Here is a 21,243-nt window from a genome sequence, read left to right as displayed (position 1 = left end):
TGACTAGACAGAACTTTACAATTCACCACAACAAGTTTATAGGAAATGTAGTTCCCTATAAATACCCGTGTATGATTTAAAACACACTTTCCTTGTAATTCTGTATTTTTGTAAGTCCCTACACACAGTATAGCATAAAGGCCTTTTAAACTGATTGGGATCATATATATTGAAGCATATAGAGCCCAAGCTGATCCTCTATCTGGTGGCAGCTGATGCCCCGTGTGCCCCGTGCTGGTGGCCACTGGCACCAATGTACAGCTCCTGAAAAAGACAGCTTTTATCAGTAGACTTTCAGCAGACAAAGTCCTGAGAAAATTCTGACAAGCAGTGAAGAAATAAAGAACAACATTAAATGATAACTGGTAATGTCTCAGGCTTTACCTTCACAACACACAGCAGGGTTTTGAGTCTGCACCCAGCTTGGGGACCTGTGTCTGTGTTGAGTTTGCATGTTGTGAGAAGGAGTTCTTTGGCTTTCCTGTAAAAGGATGACTGAATGATTAATGACACAACTGGAAGAGGCCTAAACCTTTGAAAGTGAAATGTACCCACCTATTTTCTCACTGATCAGTTTGAGTTTCTCAAGGAATGCAGGCTGTAATGACTTCACCAGTGCATCAAACTCTTGGGCCCGCTGCTTCCTCACTTTTGCCCACTCCTCCTCCGGCTACACAAAACAGACAAAATCAAAACATTGTTGTCAGTGCCCAAAGGTGATCAGTTCTTTAGCCGGGAACACCCTGCCTGCATGATCAGTGCATGAGTTTTGGAGAACCTGTTTTTTTTTTTTTTTTTTTTTTTAAGTTTTTTGGTGCATGTGTTAACAGTTTAAATCAGTCAAACTTCTTGTGTGGCCTGTGCTGGTCAGGTGGGTCTGAGTTAGCACATCTACAGAAACCGTGGCTGATTTTTCAGTGTGGTTGTCAGCAGAAATAGACAGTGAAAATGACGTTTTTATAATTACATCAACTCTATACCACCTTTTACTACAGTTTCAATGTCTGTATCTGAATAAGACATGAGGAAACATAAATACATATGTTTCACTCAACCATTCTTGTTTCCATTTCAAAATAAAAGCCATCTGACAAGATTTCTGTCAACAGAATCTCAACAGTTGTTGACACAAGGCATTTTATTGTGAAACATTTGCAGGATCGTGTTGTTGACGATATAGAGGCTGCATGATTTCATAAATGAGTGAAGTAAGCTATAAGTGTGGAAATACAGAACTCAAGGCAGAAGGCATCTCTGCAGACGGATGTGACAACAACACTGCCAGTGTGAACACCTTGAGCATGCAAAATGCAGCAGTTTGGCCAGGTTGACATCACACACTGCTCACAAATGCAATGTGTCCCAGGCATTAGGGTCAACAACTAAAGCCCTGCTAGTTGTCAGCATCTTATCTGTAACCTCTCACCATAGATTTTAAGGCCTCCCCAGCGTAATATCTGTTGGATGCTGGATACTGTAGTCCCTTGTCCTGTAGCTCCACTAGGCTTGAAGCCACCTCATGCAGCTCCTCTCCATCATAGGCATACAGCTTTCGGTCCTCACAGGTCATCAGAACGAGCTGGTCACACGGGCATGAGGTCCACTCTCACTACACCTAAAACCTGCATGCTTACCATCTTTGGAAGATAGTTTCTTCCCCAACTATTCAACTCGTCATCTTGTCCACTATAAATGGTGTCATCCAGGTCTCCGATCTTCCATCTGGCACCAGCTGGACTCTTTAAGTCAAAAGTCTCGTGTCTATTCTTGGACACTTGGTCTGACACCAGTGTAAGATAATCTTGACCTGCAACACATGCCAGACAAGCTGAATTGTGAAATATGGAAAATACTTATCAAAGCAAGGTTTAAAGATATGTAAGGCAAATGTGTGTAGTCTACCTTTTTTTCCATTGCACTGCAGGACATGATGTGGATCACTCAGCTGACCTGGCTGCCTAAAAGAAAGGTAGAAAAGATAACCATCTTGCAGCCTTTAATTGTGAAAACAGTTGTCTTGTTTGTGTGTTCAACAACCACGAGCACATTTGTACAAGTTCTTCTGTGCTGAATCATCAGCTGTTTTAGGACCAGTGTCAGAACTGTGTGTCATTTTGGTTCATGGTTCCTGTCTGTCCTAATTCACACATCTCTGATTCAGGTGTATCAATCAATCAATCAATCAAGCAAACAATTTATTTGTGACATGAAATCATAGGATACAAGTCCAGTGAAATGTAATCCATCAGTTCCTTCAGTTTGAGAAGTGTAAAAAAGACAGCAGTAGTGAATCTACATGTATGACTGGACAGTCTTTGGCAGTGTCATCATTAAGAATGCTTTGTCCTGAGCATAGGAGCTCCTCCTGAGCGGCTCCGTGGTTCCTGGTGTAACTGGGACCTTCTTCATGACCTCAGTGGGGTGAAACTGCAGTTATCGGGGTGGCTGGGATCCCTAATGATTCTTCTGGCCTCATTTCTACAGCATCTGGTGCAAATATCCATTATGCAGGTAGAGCAGCACCTACAGCGTTTTCAGCTTAACGAACCATTGTTTGCAGGGCCTTGTGGTCCTGTTCAGTGCTGTTTCTGTACCAGGCAGTGATGTTCCCTGTCAGGATGCTTTTAGTGGTGCAGGAGTGGAAGTTTCTCAGAAATTGAGGGAATACCAGGAGGTCTGTCAGGTGTGCCAGTTAAAACTGTCTCTGCCTTGCCTTTCTTACCTCTGTGTCAGTATGCAGCATCCGGGTCAGGCTCTTGGTGATGTGGACACCAAGGTACTTGAAGCTGTCCTCCCTCTCCACGGAAGACCGGTTGACATAATGGGGGTTGTAGTTCTTTCTCTGCTTCTTCCCAGAGTCCACTATCATCTCCTTAGTCTTGCTGAAGTTCAGAATGAGGTTGTTGTCCTGACACCAGCAGGTCAGTTGCTCTTCTTCTTTCAGGGAGGCCGTTTCATTATTATCTAAGATCAGGCCCGCCACAGCTGTGTCCTCAGCAAACTTGGTGATCTTGTTCGCAATCGGGATGCAAAGATCAGCCTTGGAACTTGAACAGTCATTACTTCACATTTATTGTTTTAATTATTGATACTGGCTGATATGCAACTTTTTGGGTGATAAAATCTTTAGCGATATCATCGAACCGTATAGGTGACGTTTAGAATGTAGATGGTTCCAGGTTTGCAAAGAGCAGAGTTTTGGGTCACACGTTCTTCTCTCTGATCAGAATCACTCATAATAAAACTAGAACTGCCGCCTCCCAGATTTATGCCTCCATGAAGCTGTCACGTTACAGTTGACATCCATGTATGTCCAGACTGTAGCCATGACAGTGGAAAATACCTCAAGTTACACATTCTCAAACGTGGATGCTTCTCACACACCTTCTATCCAGCAGCACAGAAGATCTATCCTATCAAAGTTTCATGGTCGACACCCAAGACTAGTGTCACCCATTCAGTAAATGACCACATGTCTCTCCCTCTGCTCCTGACGGCCATAAACGTGTTTTGGCTGAACATTATTATGTCGCAGTGAAGATGACCTTTGACTTTTTAATGTCCTCACTCATCCTATTAGTCATTTGTGCAAATGCAATTTTGTCAGAATTAGCAAATGCATTGATTTGGATGAATTCTGTGTTTTGACCAAACATCTCTTTTGTGAGGTCACAGTGACCTTTGACCACCCAAATCCAATTACTCCCAGCAAACGTTTGTGCCAAATTTAAGGAAATTCCTTCAAAGTATTTAGAAAGTATCGTGTTCATGATGCCACATTATGTTTCTTATGCCAGTGAGGGGACATTAACATATTTACGGCCCACAAAAAAAGGTCTTTCGCTAAATTCATCCTTCATGACATATAACTTTTTGAGTGATTTAGCTTCAAGGCCTCACCTCAGGTTTTCGGTCAGATCCACCCCTTGCTCGTCCACAGCTCAACTTTCTTTCCCAAATATGTTCACTTCTGGCTCCAAAAAACAATATTGTGATGGCAGAAATGCCAAATTTGATGATTTAAAACGGGAGTCACCAATTTTATCATTAATGTCACGGTAGCTAATAGCATTACTTCATACAGTCTATGATACAGAGAAAGATCATTTTGTTGGTTTAAAAAGATAATGACATATCTGTACATCTCTTATGTAGATGTGACAATCACTTCATGTTCCTCTTTTGCTCTGGCATTTTCTGGGTTTCTTGAGAAAAATGTTGTTATCATTTTTGATGTTGGGAGCATCTTGTTATTGCTTTATATTTAATCCTCTTTACAATCTTTAACCTGGTCACTCAGTGCACTGTAACAAGATACCTTGAAAGACAGGTACATTACTCAGTACATCTTGTCTTGTTAGTCATTTCTCATTTAAACCATCCTGGACAGGAGAAAAAACTGGTTCTTACTGGCAGGGGCTCACTGGACCGATCTCCATTTTGGCTCTCTGTCAACAACAACACAAATAGTGTATTGTCAAAAGTAGTGGTGGAAAAATACTCAAAGCCTATGCTCAAATACTGAAACGATAACGATGGAATAATATCAACACAGAAACTGGGTCCTTTTGAAAACACTGGGAAATATCTGACCTAAATCTGTCAAATACACAAAGTAGTTTATTACAGGTGTGTGCTGTTGGCCTTTGGTTAAAATGTGAGCCCTACAGCCCTTTGTACGGTCCTTATATGGACTTCTATGAGCAGTTATTATATTTGTCAGTCTGGACAGTGTGTCAGTAAGACATACCTAAAAGTATGATTTCAATTGTATTGTCATTTGAAATGTAGTGGATTAACAGCATGACATTACACGACATGAAAATTAGTGACCTTAAGTGGAGCTACAAATTGCTTATCTGATCAAAAATTTTAATTTAAAAAAATTTGAAGGAATATGTCAAAATGATCAATAATAATCAAAGATTCAGTTTCATTAATTAGTATTTAATGTTGAATAAATTCATGAATTTGGACATTTTTCTTTTGCTGACACCACTGAAAACACAATGAAATACGGGCTAACAAAAAGGTGTCACTTACTTTTCTCTGCCTCAGACCGTCCTCCATTTTCATTGTGCCTGGAGCATGCTTGCGGGGATTTTTTAAATGTCTGTCCATCTGTTTACAAGAGATATTTTCAGTTTAAAAGAGGAAGAAACAAAACTTAAAACTTTAACGATAAAGCTGCATGACAGAATAGCAAATAAAACAACACAACAACAAAATATGATGTAAAAAGCACTTTTAAAAGGAATTATAAACATCAACATTAACAATGTTAAGATACCTGTAAATGCTTTCATGTCATTGTTTTTTTCAAACGGCATCATCTCAATAGTAATCGAGTTACTAGTTGTAAAATTGTATTTAAAATGTAACTTTCGGGTAATTGTAACCTGTTTGAAAATTGGATAATTGTTCAAATGTAACACTTCAGCCTTAAATGTGTCTCTAACATCAGAGACTTAAATTAAAATCAAACTTAAATTCATTTTTGTGGCTGTTTTTTTGGGTTTTTTGGACACAGATAATGCTTTTTTATGCAGAAAATGTCAGGATATTTCTACAAAAATGTTTATGTTTTCACAAATAAAAGTTGTGTAAATTGAAATCTATTTCAAATTTGAGTTTATAAAAATCTTTAGGCATTAAGCACATATATATCAGGCATGATATAAACTGCGTCACAGGAAACCTATGAGTCACTGAATTATAACAAAGCATTTTAACATTTTACTTTTCGTAGTAAGAAAAGCACAGACCTGAAACTGATAACATTAACAATGGCACAGTAACTTATTCCTGTATGATGAGGAGAGTGAGTATTTCCACCCGTGACTTCTGGCTTCAAAAGAAAAAAAACCCAAAACAACAAAATGGCGATAAACAAAATGCCAAACTCGAGTCTTTAAAATGGCAGTCCACAAACCAATGGAAGGGCACACCAAAACTCCTCAAGGTCTTAAGCTCAATACGTCCTGGCCCCTCGCCCCTGTTTCTACACTGTCATTACCTCAAATATGAAACGTGAAATCACATGCAGAAATTTTAAATGCGGAAACAATGTCAGGTAAGCGACATAAAAGTCACAAAAATAGCACTAGCCAGTTTTCCATTATCACTGTTCATAGCAGCCTACTGAACTGTTGAAACATAGATACCCTCCTAAAGACTGAAATAAATAAATCCAAAGTGTGAGAAAATCTGAATCAAAAACTTTAAATGAGAATAATTACCGTTGCTGCCGAGGAGACTGAAGCCTTCACTGTGTTGCCTTCTGTCACAGGCTCAGCCTTGCTTGCAGCTCTAACAAACCCTGTGCCACTCCCTGTTCTTGTACTGCCTTCAAGCCACAAACAGGTTTCGTAACCTCGGTTTCAACTTGTCTGGGCAGGAAGGGAAACAACAAGGAAATCAACACTGTTGTACTGATCACGACAGCCTGTGTTTTTCCATTTTCAAATAAGTATTCTGAAGAATAATCATGTTCAGTTGGGTACGTAAAAGCAGGAAGTCTTACCTTTATACATTTCGCTCATTTCAGTGGACTTGTGAAGCACATACATCTGACAGTACATTCACAGCAAATGACTGACTCTGGCCTTTTATGGCAAAGGTGGTAAGATGATGAATTCACAATTTTTATGAAACAAAAAAGGATATTCACTCTTGTAAATATCAAGTATTTAATGTTTTTCCATGATATACGTATATGAGAAAAAAAATCTGTATATTTTCACCATTTCTGAGATGTTTTCAAAGTAGTGTATTGGTATATATAGATAAATAATACTAGCACGGGTAATAGTACCAAGGTCACAAATTGGTATATGTTGATGCGCCATTACTAACAAACAGTAAAACTTCAAGAAATATCCGGGTCTATCATTTGCTTACATTACTGAACTTAACAGGCTTATGTTTGAGTCAGGAATCTATATGGGATGGCCTTTCACACAACGTTTGCTCAGCAAAGATAGAAATACTGTCAAATTGTTTATTTAAACCTCTTCTTTGAAGTTTCTCTTATTTACTCTGCCAGTATTACTGTCATCTTTGATGGTTTCAGTCCAATGAACTGAATCATTGAACTGTAGAGAATCTTACCAAGCTAGCCATGTGTGTCGTATGTCCATATTGACAAAAGTATTATATTATTATATTTTATGCATGGTTTAAGCACCTATCTATCTATCTATCTATCTATCTATCTATCTATCTATCTATCTATCTATCTAAACCCCGGGGTTCTGTAAAAAAAATAAACATTGATTTCCATTAGTAAGCCCCAATGAATAAGACACTGCACAGAAAATGATTTCCTTTGCTCATTTTCTTAGTTAGGACATGATAGGGTTAAGGGCCAGCACACAGCAGCAACATTGATGAATATTTCCACGGCTGTAAATATGAACTATTCATGTGCTGATGTATCCTTGAATAGCAGTTAAGACAATAAGGCACATTCTACAATACTAATGTAAACTGCATCAACCCCACCACCAAAAGTCTCAACACAAGATTTGAACTTTTTAAAATATATATGGGGATGAACCAAATCGGTCAAAAGAAAACATAACAAGAGAGCCACTTGTTATGGAGTGCTCACTCCAAGGAACACTGTGCAATCCACAATCAGCTATTTCATCAACAGACTTTTTTTCAAATAAAAACTTTTCATTTATTAAAGTGGACTTAAACTACTTAACTACTATTACTATTACTTAAACTAAGCAGAACTAAATTACGACAGATTTTATTGCCTGACCGACAGTTTGAGTTAACTTACAAATCATTTGGGGCAAGGAGCTGTCAACTGAACTCCTGCAAAGACTCAAGGAGACATCAGGAGATCTCTACATCATAGAAACGGACAATTTATGTCTTTGTTGCACAACCAACACGTGACATACCCGCACATCTCCAGACTGTAAGAGAGGACCACATTAACTGATTTTCGTATTCAAAGTAAAACGCACTTTGAAATGTTGTGTGGAGGTCTCATACCTACAGAAAGAGAACTTTGCTTACCTGCAGATTTTGAGGCCAAACTCACAAACACAGGCTGTGCCTGTGTGTGTGTGGAGGGGTGTGACCTTTCGTAACCCCCTGCCAGCAGCGTGCTACACACTGAATGGAAATACTCTTAGTACAGACTTGCATTTTGATATGCATCTCCTCTATCTGTATCTTAATTATCCTTCCTTTACACTGTTGTGTGCAGATGCTGTATTGTTTTGTAATCATGCAATTTTTGATTTTCTAATTATAGGTTTTGTTGATAGACCTTTGGTCATAATAAGTACTTTCATACTTTGTTATAGTTTGATGCTAGTACTTGTATACCTTTACTCAAATAGGATCTTTAACAACCTTTAACTATATCAGTGTTTTGACACTGTGGTATTTCACGTACTTATTTTCACACATATTCCTTATGTTTGTTAAATGTGATTAATCCTGTTTTATTTAGTTAATGATCTGCCAAATAATTATTTGGTTTTCTCATAAGTGTTTGGTGTTGATCAGCAGAGGAGACCGTCATGGTTTCAAATGTTGAAGATTTGAAGGCCCGTAGTGAACTTTATCAACACTTTAGGAAGAAATTAGATCTGAACAGTTAAAACAGTAGAACAGCTTGACTTTGATGGTCAAGCACCACACCCCTTTTTTTCACGGGAGTTATAACCCAAGTGAAGTCGAAGGACTTGGGTCTTTTGGGGTCTTTTGGCGCTTTGGGGCTTTTGACTCCCCCCTCCTCCTCCTTTGAGGAGGGGAGGATGCCAGCTTGTGCTGCAGCCCTGAGATGCTGTGAGCTGCTGTTTATCTACCTCGAAAAAGAGACCTTTTGAAGCAGCCCGTGCTTCATGTGTTCTAAATGACGATTTAAAACCAGAGGACTTTGCACGAGAGAGACTGTGAGACTGTGAGACAAAGAGAGACTTCGAATGAGACGAAGCCTGATAAGCTGTCATCGTGATCCCCTCTCAGCCACATGAGGTGTCAGAAGATGATCCAGCTGTTCATGGAGAGAGAGAGATGGAGGGATCAAACTCAAGCCGAGTTTGCAACGCTCAAACCGACCGAGGCCAGCCACCGGAACCGCACGAGCGTAACCGAGCATCCAGTGTCCTCACAAAGGCCACACTGCAACTTTCCAGAGCGAACCGTTTCCTTTGCATCGAGACTTCTGAGAAGGTGAAACGATCTTTCCGGTGCTTTTATGGGGTTGATGCTCTGAAATGATAGGGACACATAGGAAGTGTTAGACCTAGATTAGGATCTCCCATTAATACAATTATGGGTTATTCTCTGATCAGGCCTCTTCTTTATCTTTTCCTCCCATGTTTTATGGGATAGGTTGCCTCTCTACTGTTGATCGATGCTTGACATTGCCTTTTCTTTAATCTTAACTTTTTATCTGCTTGATCATCTTGCACTATTTCAGTGCACCTGATCGAGTCCAGATGTCACACCTAATTGAGTTCCTCACTGGTTTTCATCCCCTCATTTTTATTGTTGCTTCATTTATGAGTTTGTTCATTTAGTCATTTTATTCACTGTGTGTTGTTGCTGTATTCACTGTTTCATCATTTATCCATACTTATTCTTAAACTCATTCATTTGTAGTCCTTTAGGAGTAGTTTTGCTGTGTAGTGAGTAGTTTAATCAAATCAATAAAGCGCTTTTCATACAAAAAAGTAACACAAAGTGCTTTACAGGTTAAAATCATTCCCATCCTTCCCTGCTCCCCGCACAAAATCACATTCATGCCCCACCCCACTCCGTACGCACGCGCCCAAGTGCACACACCCACACACACACACACACACACACACACACACACACACACACACACACACACACACACACGCACACACCCCAACAACAGCAATAAGATATTGTACACAAGGCTGAATACAGATGAACCCGGCAAGGAAACGCCATCAGAGGTACCGTCTGCACCGAGAGCAGCTAGTCCGCCACGGCCACCAGGAGCATCGACACAGGGCGACCAGAGGAGGCGGGGTAGAAACACCCAACCTCCACCCAGACACCACAGGACAGCACCCAGGTGGCCACGGCCGACCACCGCTCCCGGCACAGAGGGCTCCCCGGAGGAAACAGTTGGAGAACATAAGAAATATTAAGAATAAGTAAACTGTAACGTGAAACCAAACAATAAGATAAATAAAATAAGGCTATAGGCAATAAAAATAATGCTAACATATAAATAATCATAAGATGCTAAGCTAAATAAGTAGAGATAAAATAAATAAATATCAGTTAAAAGCTAAGCTAAAAAGGTGGGTCTTGAGCCTGCTCTTAAAAACATGGACGTTCTCTGCGGCCCTAAGCTAATAAGCTAATAAGCTAAGCTAATAAACCTTTCATTTATAGAGACACTTGATCTTGTGAGGATCAGTACCATATAAAGTGTAAACGTAAACCATATACTATACACAGTATAGCATAAAGGCCTTTTAAACTGATTGGGATCATATATATTGAAGCATATAGAGCCCAAGCTGATCCTCTATCTGGTGGCAGCTGATGCCCCGTGTGCCCCGTGCTGGTGGCCACTGGCACCAATGTACAGCTCCTGAAAAAGACAGCTTTTATCAGTAGACTTTCAGCAGACAAAGTCCTGAGAAAATTCTGACAAGCAGTGAAGAAATAAAGAACAACATTAAATGATAACTGGTAATGTCTCAGGCTTTACCTTCACAACACACAGCAGGGTTTTGAGTCTGCACCCAGCTTGGGGACCTGTGTCTGTGTTGAGTTTGCATGTTGTGAGAAGGAGTTCTTTGGCTTTCCTGTAAAAGGATGACTGAATGATTAATGACACAACTGGAAGAGGCCTAAACCTTTGAAAGTGAAATGTACCCACCTATTTTCTCACTGATCAGTTTGAGTTTCTCAAGGAATGCAGGCTGTAATGACTTCACCAGTGCATCAAACTCTTGGGCCCGCTGCTTCCTCACTTTTGCCCACTCCTCCTCCGGCTACACAAAACAGACAAAATCAAAACATTGTTGTCAGTGCCCACAGGTGATCAGTTCTTTAGCCAGGAACACCCTGCCTGCATGATCAGTGCATGAGTGTTGGAGAACCTGTTTTTTTTTTTGTTTTTTTTTTTTAAGTTTTTTGGTGCATGTGTTAACAGTTTAAATCAGTCAAACTTCTTGTGTGGCCTGTGCTGGTCAGGTGGGTCTGAGTTAGCACATCTACAGAAACCGTGGCTGATTTTTCAGTGTGGTTGTCAGCAGAAATAGACAGTGAAAATGACGTTTTTATAATTACATCAACTCTATACCACCTTTTACTACAGTTTCAATGTCTGTATCTGAATAAGACATGAGGAAACATAAATACATATGTTTCACTCAACCATTCTTGTTTCCATTTCAAAATAAAAGCCATCTGACAAGATTTCTGTCAACAGAATCTCAACAGTTGTTGACACAAGGCATTTTATTGTGAAACATTTGCAGGATCGTGTTGTTGACGATATAGAGGCTGCATGATTTCATAAATGAGTGAAGTAAGCTATAAGTGTGGAAATACAGAACTCAAGGCAGAAGGCATCTCTGCAGACGGATGTGACAACAACACTGCCAGTGTGAACACCTTGAGCATGCAAAATGCAGCAGTTTGGCCAGGTTGACATCACACACTGCTCACAAATGCAATGTGTCCCAGGCATTAGGGTCAACAACTAAAGCCCTGCTAGTTGTCAGCATCTTATCTGTAACCTCTCACCATAGATTTTAAGGCCTCCCCAGCGTAATATCTGTTGGATGCTGGATACTGTAGTCCCTTGTCCTGTAGCTCCACTAGGCTTGAAGCCACCTCATGCAGCTCCTCTCCATCATAGGCATACAGCTTTCGGTCCTCACAGGTCATCAGAACGAGCTGGTCACACGGGCATGAGGTCCACTCCACTACACCTACAACCTGCATGCTTACCATCTTTGGAAGATAGTTTCTTCCCCAACTATTCAACTCGTCATCTTGTCCACTATAAATGGTGTCATCCAGGTCTCCGATCTTCCATCTGGCACCAGCTGGACTCTTTAAGTCAAAAGTCTCGTGTCTATTCTTGGACACTTGGTCTGACACCAGTGTAAGATAATCTTGACCTGCAACACATGCCAGACAAGCTGAATTGTGAAATATGGAAAATACTTATCAAAGCAAGGTTTAAAGATATGTAAGGCAAATGTGTGTAGTCTACCTTTTTTCCATTGCACTGCAGGACATGATGTGGATCACTCAGCTGACCTGGCTGCCTAAAAGAAAGGTAGAAAAGATAACCATCTTGCAGCCTTTAATTGTGAAAACAGTTGTCTTGTTTGTGTGTTCAACAACCACAAGCACATTTGTACAAGTTCTTCTGTGCTGAATCATCAGCTGTTTTAGGACCAGTGTCAGAACTGTGTGTCATTTTGGTTCATGGTTCCTGTCTGTCCTAATTCACACATCTCTGATTCAGGTGTATCAATCAATCAATCAATCAAGCAAACAATTTATTTGTGACATGAAATCATAGGATACAAGTCCAGTGAAATGTAATCCATCAGTTCCTTCAGTTTGAGAAGTGTAAAAAAGACAGCAGTAGTGAATCTACATGTATGACTGGACAGTCTTTGGCAGTGTCATCATTAAGAATGCTTTGTCCTGAGCATAGGAGCTCCTCCTGAGCGGCTCCGTGGTTCCTGGTGTAACTGGGACCTTGTTCATGACCTCAGTGGGGTGAAACTGCAGTTATCGGGGTGGCTGGGATCCCTAATGATTCTTCTGGCCTCATTTCTACAGCATCTGGTGCAAATATCCATTATGCAGGTAGAGCAGCACCTACAGCGTTTTCAGCTTAACGAACCATTGTTTGCAGGGCCTTGTGGTCCTGTTCAGTGCTGTTTCTGTACCAGGCAGTGATGTTCCCTGTCAGGATGCTTTTAGTGGTGCAGGAGTGGAAGTTTCTCAGAAATTGAGGGAATGCCAGGAGGTCTGTCAGGTGTGCCAGTTAAAACTGTCTCTGCCTTGCCTTTCTTACCTCTGTGTCAGTATGCAGCATCCGGGTCAGGCTCTTGGTGATGTGGACACCAAGGTACTTGAAGCTGTCCTACCTCTCCACGGAAGACCGGTTGACATAATGGGAGGTGTAGTTCTTTCTCTGCTTCTTCCCAGAGTCCACTATCATCTCCTTAGTCTTGCTGAAGTTCAGAATGAGGTTGTTGTCCTGACACCAGCAGGTCAGTTGCTCTTCTTCTTTCAGGGAGGCCGTTTCATTATTATCTAAGATCAGGCCCGCCACAGCTGTGTCCTCAGCAAACTTGGTGATCTTGTTCGCAATCGGGATGCAAAGATCAGCCTTGGAACTTGAACAGTCATTACTTCACATTTATTGTTTTAATTATTGATACTGGCTGATATGCAACTTTTGGGTGATAAAATCTTTAGCGATATCATCGAACCGTATAGGTGACGCGTTTAGAATGTAGATGGTTCCAGGTTTGCAAAGAGCAGAGTTTTGGGTCACACGTTCTTCTCTCTGATCAGAATCACTCATAATAAAACTAGAACTGCCGCCTCCCAGATTTATGCCTCCATGAAGCTGTCACGTTACAGTTGACATCCATGTATGTCCAGACTGTAGCCATGACAGTGGAAAATACCTCAAGTTACACATTCTCAAACGTGGATGCTTCTCACACACCTTCTATCCAGCAGCACAGAAGATCTATCCTATCAAAGTTTCATGGTCGACACCCAAGACTAGTGTCACCCATTCAGTAAATGACCACATGTCTCTCCCTCTGCTCCTGACGGCCATAAACGTGTTTTGGCTGAACATTATTATGTCGCAGTGAAGATGACCTTTGACTTTTTAATGTCCTCACTCATCCTATTAGTCATTTTTGCAAACGCAATTTTGTCAGAATTAGCAAATGCATTGATTTGGATGAATTCTGTGTTTTGACCAAACATCTCTTTTGTGAGGTCACAGTGACCTTTGACCACCCAAATCCAATTACTCCCACTAAGTCCCAGCAAACGTTTGTGCCAAATTTAAGGAAATTCCTTCAAAGTATTTAGAAAGTATCGTGTTCATGATGCCACATTATGTTTCTTATGCCAGTGAGGGGACATTAACATATTTACGGCCCACAAAAAAAGGTCTTTCGCTAAATTCATCCTTCATGACATATAACTTTTTGAGTGTGAGCTTCAAGGCCTCACCTCAGGTTTTCGGTCAGATCCACCCCTTGCTCGTCCACAGCTCAACTTTCTTTCCCAAATATGTTCACTTCTGGCTCCAAAAAACAATATTGTGATGGCAGAAATGCCAAATTTGATGATTTAAAACGGGAGTCACCAATTTTATCATTAATGTCACGGTAGCTAATAGCATTACTTCATACAGTCTATGATACAGAGAAAGATCATTTTGTTGGTTTAAAAAGATAATGACATATCTGTACATCTCTTATGTAGATGTGACAGTCACTTCATGTTCCTCTTTTGCTCTGGCATTTTCTGGGTTTCTTGAGAAAAATGTTGTTATCATTTTTGATGTTGGGAGCATCTTGTTATTGCTTTATATTTAATCCTCTTTACAATCTTTAACCTGGTCACTCAGTGCACTGTAACAAGATACCTTGAAAGACAGGTACATTACTCAGTACATCTTGTCTTGTTAGTCATTTCTCATTTAAACCATCCTGGACAGGAGAAAAAACTGGTTCTTACTGGCAGGGGCTCACTGGACCGATCTCCATTTTGGCTCTCTGTCAACAACAACACAAATAGTGTATTGTCAAAAGTAGTGGTGGAAAAATACTCAAAGCCTATGCTCAAATACTGAAACGATAACGATGGAATAATATCAACACAGAAACTGGGTCCTTTTGAAAACACTGGGAAATATCTGACCTAAATCTGTCAAATACACAAAGTAGTTTATTACAGGTGTGTGCTGTTGGCCTTTGGTTAAAATGTGAGCCCTACAGCCCTTTGTACGGTCCTTATATGGACCTCTATGAGCAGTTATTATATTTGTCAGTCTGGACAGTGTGTCAGTAAGACATACCTAAAAGTATGATTTCAATTGTATTGTCATTTGAAATGTAGTGGATTAACAGCATGACATTACACGACATGAAAATTAGTGACCTTAAGTGGAGCTACAAATTGCTTATCTGATCAAAAATTTTAATTTAAAAAAATTTGAAGGAAAATGTCAAAATGATCAATAATAATCAAAGATTCAGTTTCATTAATTAGTATTTAATGTTGAATAAATTCATGAATTTGGACATTTTTCTTTTGCTGACACCACTGAAAACACAATGAAATACGGGCTAACAAAAAGGTGTCACTTACTTTTCTCTGCCTCAGACCGTCCTCCATTTTCATTGTGCCTGGAGCATGCTTGCGGGGATTTTTTAAATGTCTGTCCATCTGTTTACAAGAGATATTTTTCAGTTTAAAAGAGGAAGAAACAAAACTTAAAACTTTAACGATAAAGCTGCATGACAGAATAGCAAATAAAACAACACAACAACAAAATATGATGTAAAAAGCACTTTTAAAAGGAATTATAAACATCAACATTAACAATGTTAAGATACCTGTAAATACTTTCATGTCATTGTTTTTTTCAAACGGCATCATCTCAATAGTAATAGAGTTACTAGTTGTAAAATTGTATTTAAAATGTAACTTTCGGGTAATTGTAACCTGTTTGAAAATTGGATAATTGTTCAAATGTAACACTTCAGCCTTAAATGTGTCTCTAACATCAGAGACTTAAATTAAAATCAAACTTAAATTCATTTTTGTGGCTGTTTTTTTGGGTTTTTTGGACACAGAGAATGCTTTTTTATGCAGAAAATGTCAGGATATTTCTACAAAAATGTTTATGTTTTCACAAATAAAAGTTGTGTAAATTGAAATCTATTTCAAATTTGAGTTTATAAAAATCTTTAGGCATTAAGCACATATATATCAGGCATGATATAAACTGCGTCACAGGAAACCTATGAGTCACTGAATTATAACAAAGCATTTTAACATTTTACTTTTCGTAGTAAGAAAAGCACAGACCTGAAACTGATAACATTAACAATGGCACAGTAACTTATTCCTGTATGATGAGGAGAGTGAGTATTTCCACCCGTGACTTCTGGCTTCAAAAGAAAAAAAACCCAAAACAACAAAATGGCGATAAACAAAATGCCAAACTCGAGTCTTTAAAATGGCAGTCCACAAACCAATGGAAGGGCACACCAAAACTCCTCAAGGTCTTAAGCTCAATACGTCCTGGCCCCTCGCCCCTGTTTCTACACTGTCATTACCTCAAATATGAAACGTGAAATCACATGCAGAAATTTTAAATGCGGAAACAATGTCAGGTAAGCGACATAAAAGTCACAAAAATAGCACTAGCCAGTTTTCCATTATCACTGTTCATAGCAGCCTACTGAACTGTTGAAACATAGATACCCTCCTAAAGACTGAAATAAATAAATCCAAAGTGTGAGAAAATCTGAATCAAAAACTTTAAATGAGAATAATTACCGTTGCTGCCGAGGAGACTGAAGCCTTCACTGTGTTGCCTTCTGTCACAGGCTCAGCCTTGCTTGCAGCTCTAACAAACCCTGTGCCACTCCCTGTTCTTGTACTGCCTTCAAGCCACAAACAGGTTTCGTAACCTCGGTTTCAACTTGTCTGGGCAGGAAGGGAAACAACAAGGAAATCAACACTGTTGTACTGATCACGACAGCCTGTGTTTTTCCATTTTCAAATAAGTATTCTGAAGAATAATCATGTTCAGTTGGGTACGTAAAAGCAGGAAGTCTTACCTTTATACATTTCGCTCATTTCAGTGGACTTGTGAAGCACATACATCTGACAGTACATTCACAGCAAATGACTGACTCTGGCCTTTTATGGCAAAGGTGGTAAGATGATGAATTCACAATTTTTATGAAACAAAAAAGGATATTCACTCTTGTAAATATCAAGTATTTAATGTTTTTCCATGATATACGTATATGAGAAAAAAAATCTGTATATTTTCACCATTTCTGAGATGTTTTCAAAGTAGTGTATTGGTATATATAGATAAATAATACTAGCACGGGTAATAGTACCAAGGTCACAAATTGGTATATGTTGATGCGCCATTACTAACAAACAGTAAAACTTCAAGAAATATCCGGGTCTATTATTTGCTTACATTACTGAACTTAACAGGCTTATGTTTGAGTCAGGAATCTATATGGGATGGCCTTTCACACAACGTTTGCTCAGCAAAGATAGAAATACTGTCAAATTGTTTATTTAAACCTCTTCTTTGAAGTTTCTCTTATTTACTCTGCCAGTATTACTGTCGTCTTTGATGGTTTCAGTCCAATGAACTGAATCATTGAACTGTAGAGAATCTTACCAAGCTAGCCATGTGTGTCGTATGTCCATATTGACAAAAGTATTATATTATTATATTTTATGCATGGTTTAAGCACCTATCTATCTATCTATCTATCTATCTATCTATCTATCTATCTATCTATCTATCTAAACCCCGGGGTTCTGTAAAAAAAATAAACATTGATTTCCATTAGTAAGCCCCAATGAATAAGACACTGCACAGAAAATGATTTCCTTTGCTCATTTTCTTAGTTAGGACATGATAGGGTTAAGGGCCAGCACACAGCAGCAACATTGATGAATATTTCCACGGCTGTAAATATGAACTATTCATGTGCTGATGTATCCTTGAATAGCAGTTAAGACAATAAGGCACATTCTACAATACTAATGTAAACTGCATCAACCCCACCACCAAAAGTCTCAACACAAGATTTGAACTTTTTAAAATATATATGGGGATGAACCAAATCGGTCAAAAGAAAACATAACAAGAGAGCCACTTGTTATGGAGTGCTCACTCCAAGGAACACTGTGCAATCCACAATCAGCTATTTCATCAACAGACTTTTTTTCAAATAAAAACTTTTCATTTATTAAAGTGGACTTAAACTACTTAACTACTATTACTATTACTTAAACTAAGCAGAACTAAATTACGACAGATTTTATTGCCTGACCGACAGTTTGAGTTAACTTACAAATCATTTGGGGCAAGGAGCTGTCAACTGAGCTCCTGCAAAGACTCAAGGAGACATCAGGAGATCTCTACATCATAGAAACGGACAATTTATGTCTTTGTTGCACAACCAACACGTGACATACCTGCACATCTCCAGACTGTAAGAGAGGACCACATTAACTGATTTTCGTATTCAAAGTAAAATGTACTTTGAAATGTTGTGTGGAGGTCTCATACCTACAGAACGAGAACTTTGCTTACCTGCAGATTTTGAGGCCAAACTCACAAACACAGGCTGTGCCTGTGTGTGTGTGGAGGGGTGTGACCTTTCGTAACCCCCTGCCAGCAGCGTGCTACACACTGAATGGAAATACTCTTAGTACAGACTTGCATTTTGATATGCATCTCCTCTATCTGTATCTTAATTATCCTTCCTTTACACTGTTGTGTGCAGATGCTGTATTGTTTTGTAATCAAGCAATTTTTGATTTTCTAATTATAGGTTTTGTTGATAGACCTTTGGTCATAATAAGTACTTTCATACTTTGTTATAGTTTGATGCTAGTACTTGTATACCTTTACTCAAATAGGATCTTTAACAACCTTTAACTATATCAGTGTTTTGACACTGTGGTATTTCACGTACTTATTTTCACACATATTCCTTATGTTTGTTAAATGTGATTAATCCTGTTTTATTTAGTTAATGATCTGCCAAATAATTATTTGGTTTTCTCATAAGTGTTTGGTGTTGATCAGCAGAGGAGACCGTCATGGTTTCAAATGTTGAAGATTTGAAGGCCCGTAGTGAACTTTATCAACACTTTAGGAAGAAATTAGATCTGAACAGTTAAAACAGTAGAACAGCTTGACTTTGATGGTCAAGCACCACACCCCTTTTTTTCACGGGAGTTATAACCCAAGTGAAGTCGAAGGACTTGGGTCTTTTGGGGTCTTTTGGCTCTTTGGGGCTTTTGACTCCCCCCTCCTCCTCCTTTGAGGAGGGGAGGATGCCAGCTTGTGCTGCAGCCCTGAGATGCTGTGAGCTGCTGTTTATCTACCTCAAAAAAGAGACCTTTTGAAGCAGCCCGTGCTTCATGTGTTCTAAATGACGATTTAAAACCAGAGGACTTTGCACGAGAGAGACTGTGAGACTGTGAGACAAAGAGAGACTTCGAATGAGACGAAGCCTGATAAGCTGTCATCGTGATCCCCTCTCAGCCACATGAGGTGTCAGAAGATGATCCAGCTGTTCATGGAGAGAGAGAGATGGAGGGATCAAACTCAAGCCGAGTTTGCAACGCTCAAACCGACCGAGGCCAGCCACCGCAACCGCATGAGCGTAACCGAGCATCCAGTGTCCTCACAAAGGCCACACTGCAACTTTCAACTTGCAACCGTTTCCTTTGCATCGAGACTTCTGAGAAGGTGAAACGATCTTTCCGGTGCTTTTATGGGGTTGATGCTCTTAAATGATAGGGACACATAGGAAGTGTTAGACCTAGATTAGGATCTCCCATTAATACAATTATGGGTTATTCTCTGATCAGGCCTCTTCTTTATCTTTTCCTTCCATGTTTTATGGGATAGGTTGCCTCTCTACTGTTGATCGATGCTTGACATTGCCTTTTCTTTAATCTTAACTTTTTATCTGCTTGATCATCTTGCACTATTTCAGTGCACCTGATCGAGTCCAGATGTCACACCTAATTCAGTTCCTCACTGGTTTTCATCCCCTCATTTTTATTGTTGCTTCATTTATGAGTTTGTTCATTTAGTCATTTTATTCACTGTGTGTTGTTGCTGTATTCACTGTTTCATCATTTATCCATACTTATTCTTAAACTCATTCATTTGTAGTCCTTTAGGAGTAGTTTTGCTGTGTAGTGAGTAGTTTAATCAAATCAAATCAAATCAAATCAAACTTTATTTATAAAGCGCTTTTCATACAAAAAAGTAACACAAAGTGCTTTACAGGTTAAAATCATTCCCATCCTTCCCTGCTCCCCGCACAAAATCACATTCATGCCCCACCCCACTCCGTACGCACGCGCCCAAGTGCACACACCCACACACACACATACACACACACACACACACACACACACACACACACACACACACCCCAACAACAGCAATAAGATATTGTACACAAGGCTGAATACAGATGAACCCGGCAAGGAAACGCCATCAGAGGTACCGTCTGCACCGAGAGCAGCTAGTCCGCCACGGCCACCAGGAGCATCGACACAGGGCGACCAGAGGAGGCGGGGTAGAAACACCCAACCTCCACCCAGACACCACAGGACAGCACCCAGGTGGCCACGGCCGACCACCGCTCCCGGCACAGAGGGCTCCCCGGAGGAAACAGTTGGAGAACATAAGAAATATTAAGAATAAGTAAACTGTAACGTGAAACCAAACAATAAGATAAATAAAATAAGGCTATAGGCAATAAAAATAATGCTAACATATAAATAATCATAAGATGCTAAGCTAAATAAGTAGAGATAAAATAAATAAATATCAGTTAAAAGCTAAGCTAAAAAGGTGGGTCTTGAGCCTGCTCTTAAAAACATGGACGTTCTCTGCGGCCCTAAGCTAATAAGCTAATAAGCTAAGCTAATAAACCTTTCATTTATAGAGACACTTGATCTTGTGATGTGTGTGTGCATAATGTCAGGTCTCTGCACACCTGGAAAAAGAACTCAGCAAATTTCAAATTATGAAACTAGATTAATTTATAAGGTAAAACGGGCTATCAAACTTTCTATTTTTAAACTCAAATTTTTAATGTAAACTTATTGTTCCTGATAGCCGAAGATGATTACTCCACTTCATCTTTATACCAATTCATGTTTCTGAGTCATAATTTTGCATTAGGAGTTATAGTTACATGTTTTGGTATTGATTTATTAGTTTTAATTTAATTAATTAATTTTAATTATTTGCTAATTAATTAATACATCCCCTATTTAACCCGCTACAGATGCCACACTTACATCTAAAAACCTTGTTCTTTACATATAAGAACAAATGTATTCTGTGAAATAGCATGCAAATGAATGGTGTCCTGAAGATTATTGTTAGTGCAGAGCTCTCAACCTTCTTCTGTTTAA

The 21,243-nt window shown here is 39.4% G+C and overlaps 1 protein-coding gene across 1 annotated transcript in view; it reads right to left on the bottom strand.

The window, feature by feature from the left end:
- The window catches only part of LOC121940659 (uncharacterized), a 42,092-nt gene extending 25,566 nt beyond the window's left edge, over positions 1–16,526 (bottom strand). Inside the window, exons 1-3 of the mRNA XM_088090053.1 lie at positions 16,117–16,526; positions 15,394–15,471; positions 5,044–5,121 (exon numbers count right to left, since the gene is read on the bottom strand). Coding sequence (XP_087946179.1) covers positions 5,044–5,121; positions 15,394–15,471; positions 16,117–16,132 — 172 coding nt within the window. The 5' untranslated portion in view covers positions 16,133–16,526. The remainder of the gene's footprint in view (positions 1–5,043; positions 5,122–15,393; positions 15,472–16,116) is intronic.
- Positions 16,527–21,243: the final 4,717 nt, after the last annotated feature.

This window comes from Plectropomus leopardus, chromosome 17, assembly GCF_026936395.1.
Source record: "Plectropomus leopardus strain MGB_pleo_1.0 chromosome 17, ASM2693639v1, whole genome shotgun sequence".
NCBI lineage: Eukaryota > Metazoa > Chordata > Actinopteri > Perciformes > Serranidae > Plectropomus > Plectropomus leopardus.
Note: the sequence above shows the minus strand (reverse complement) of the source record. Positions and strands in the feature narration are given on the sequence as shown.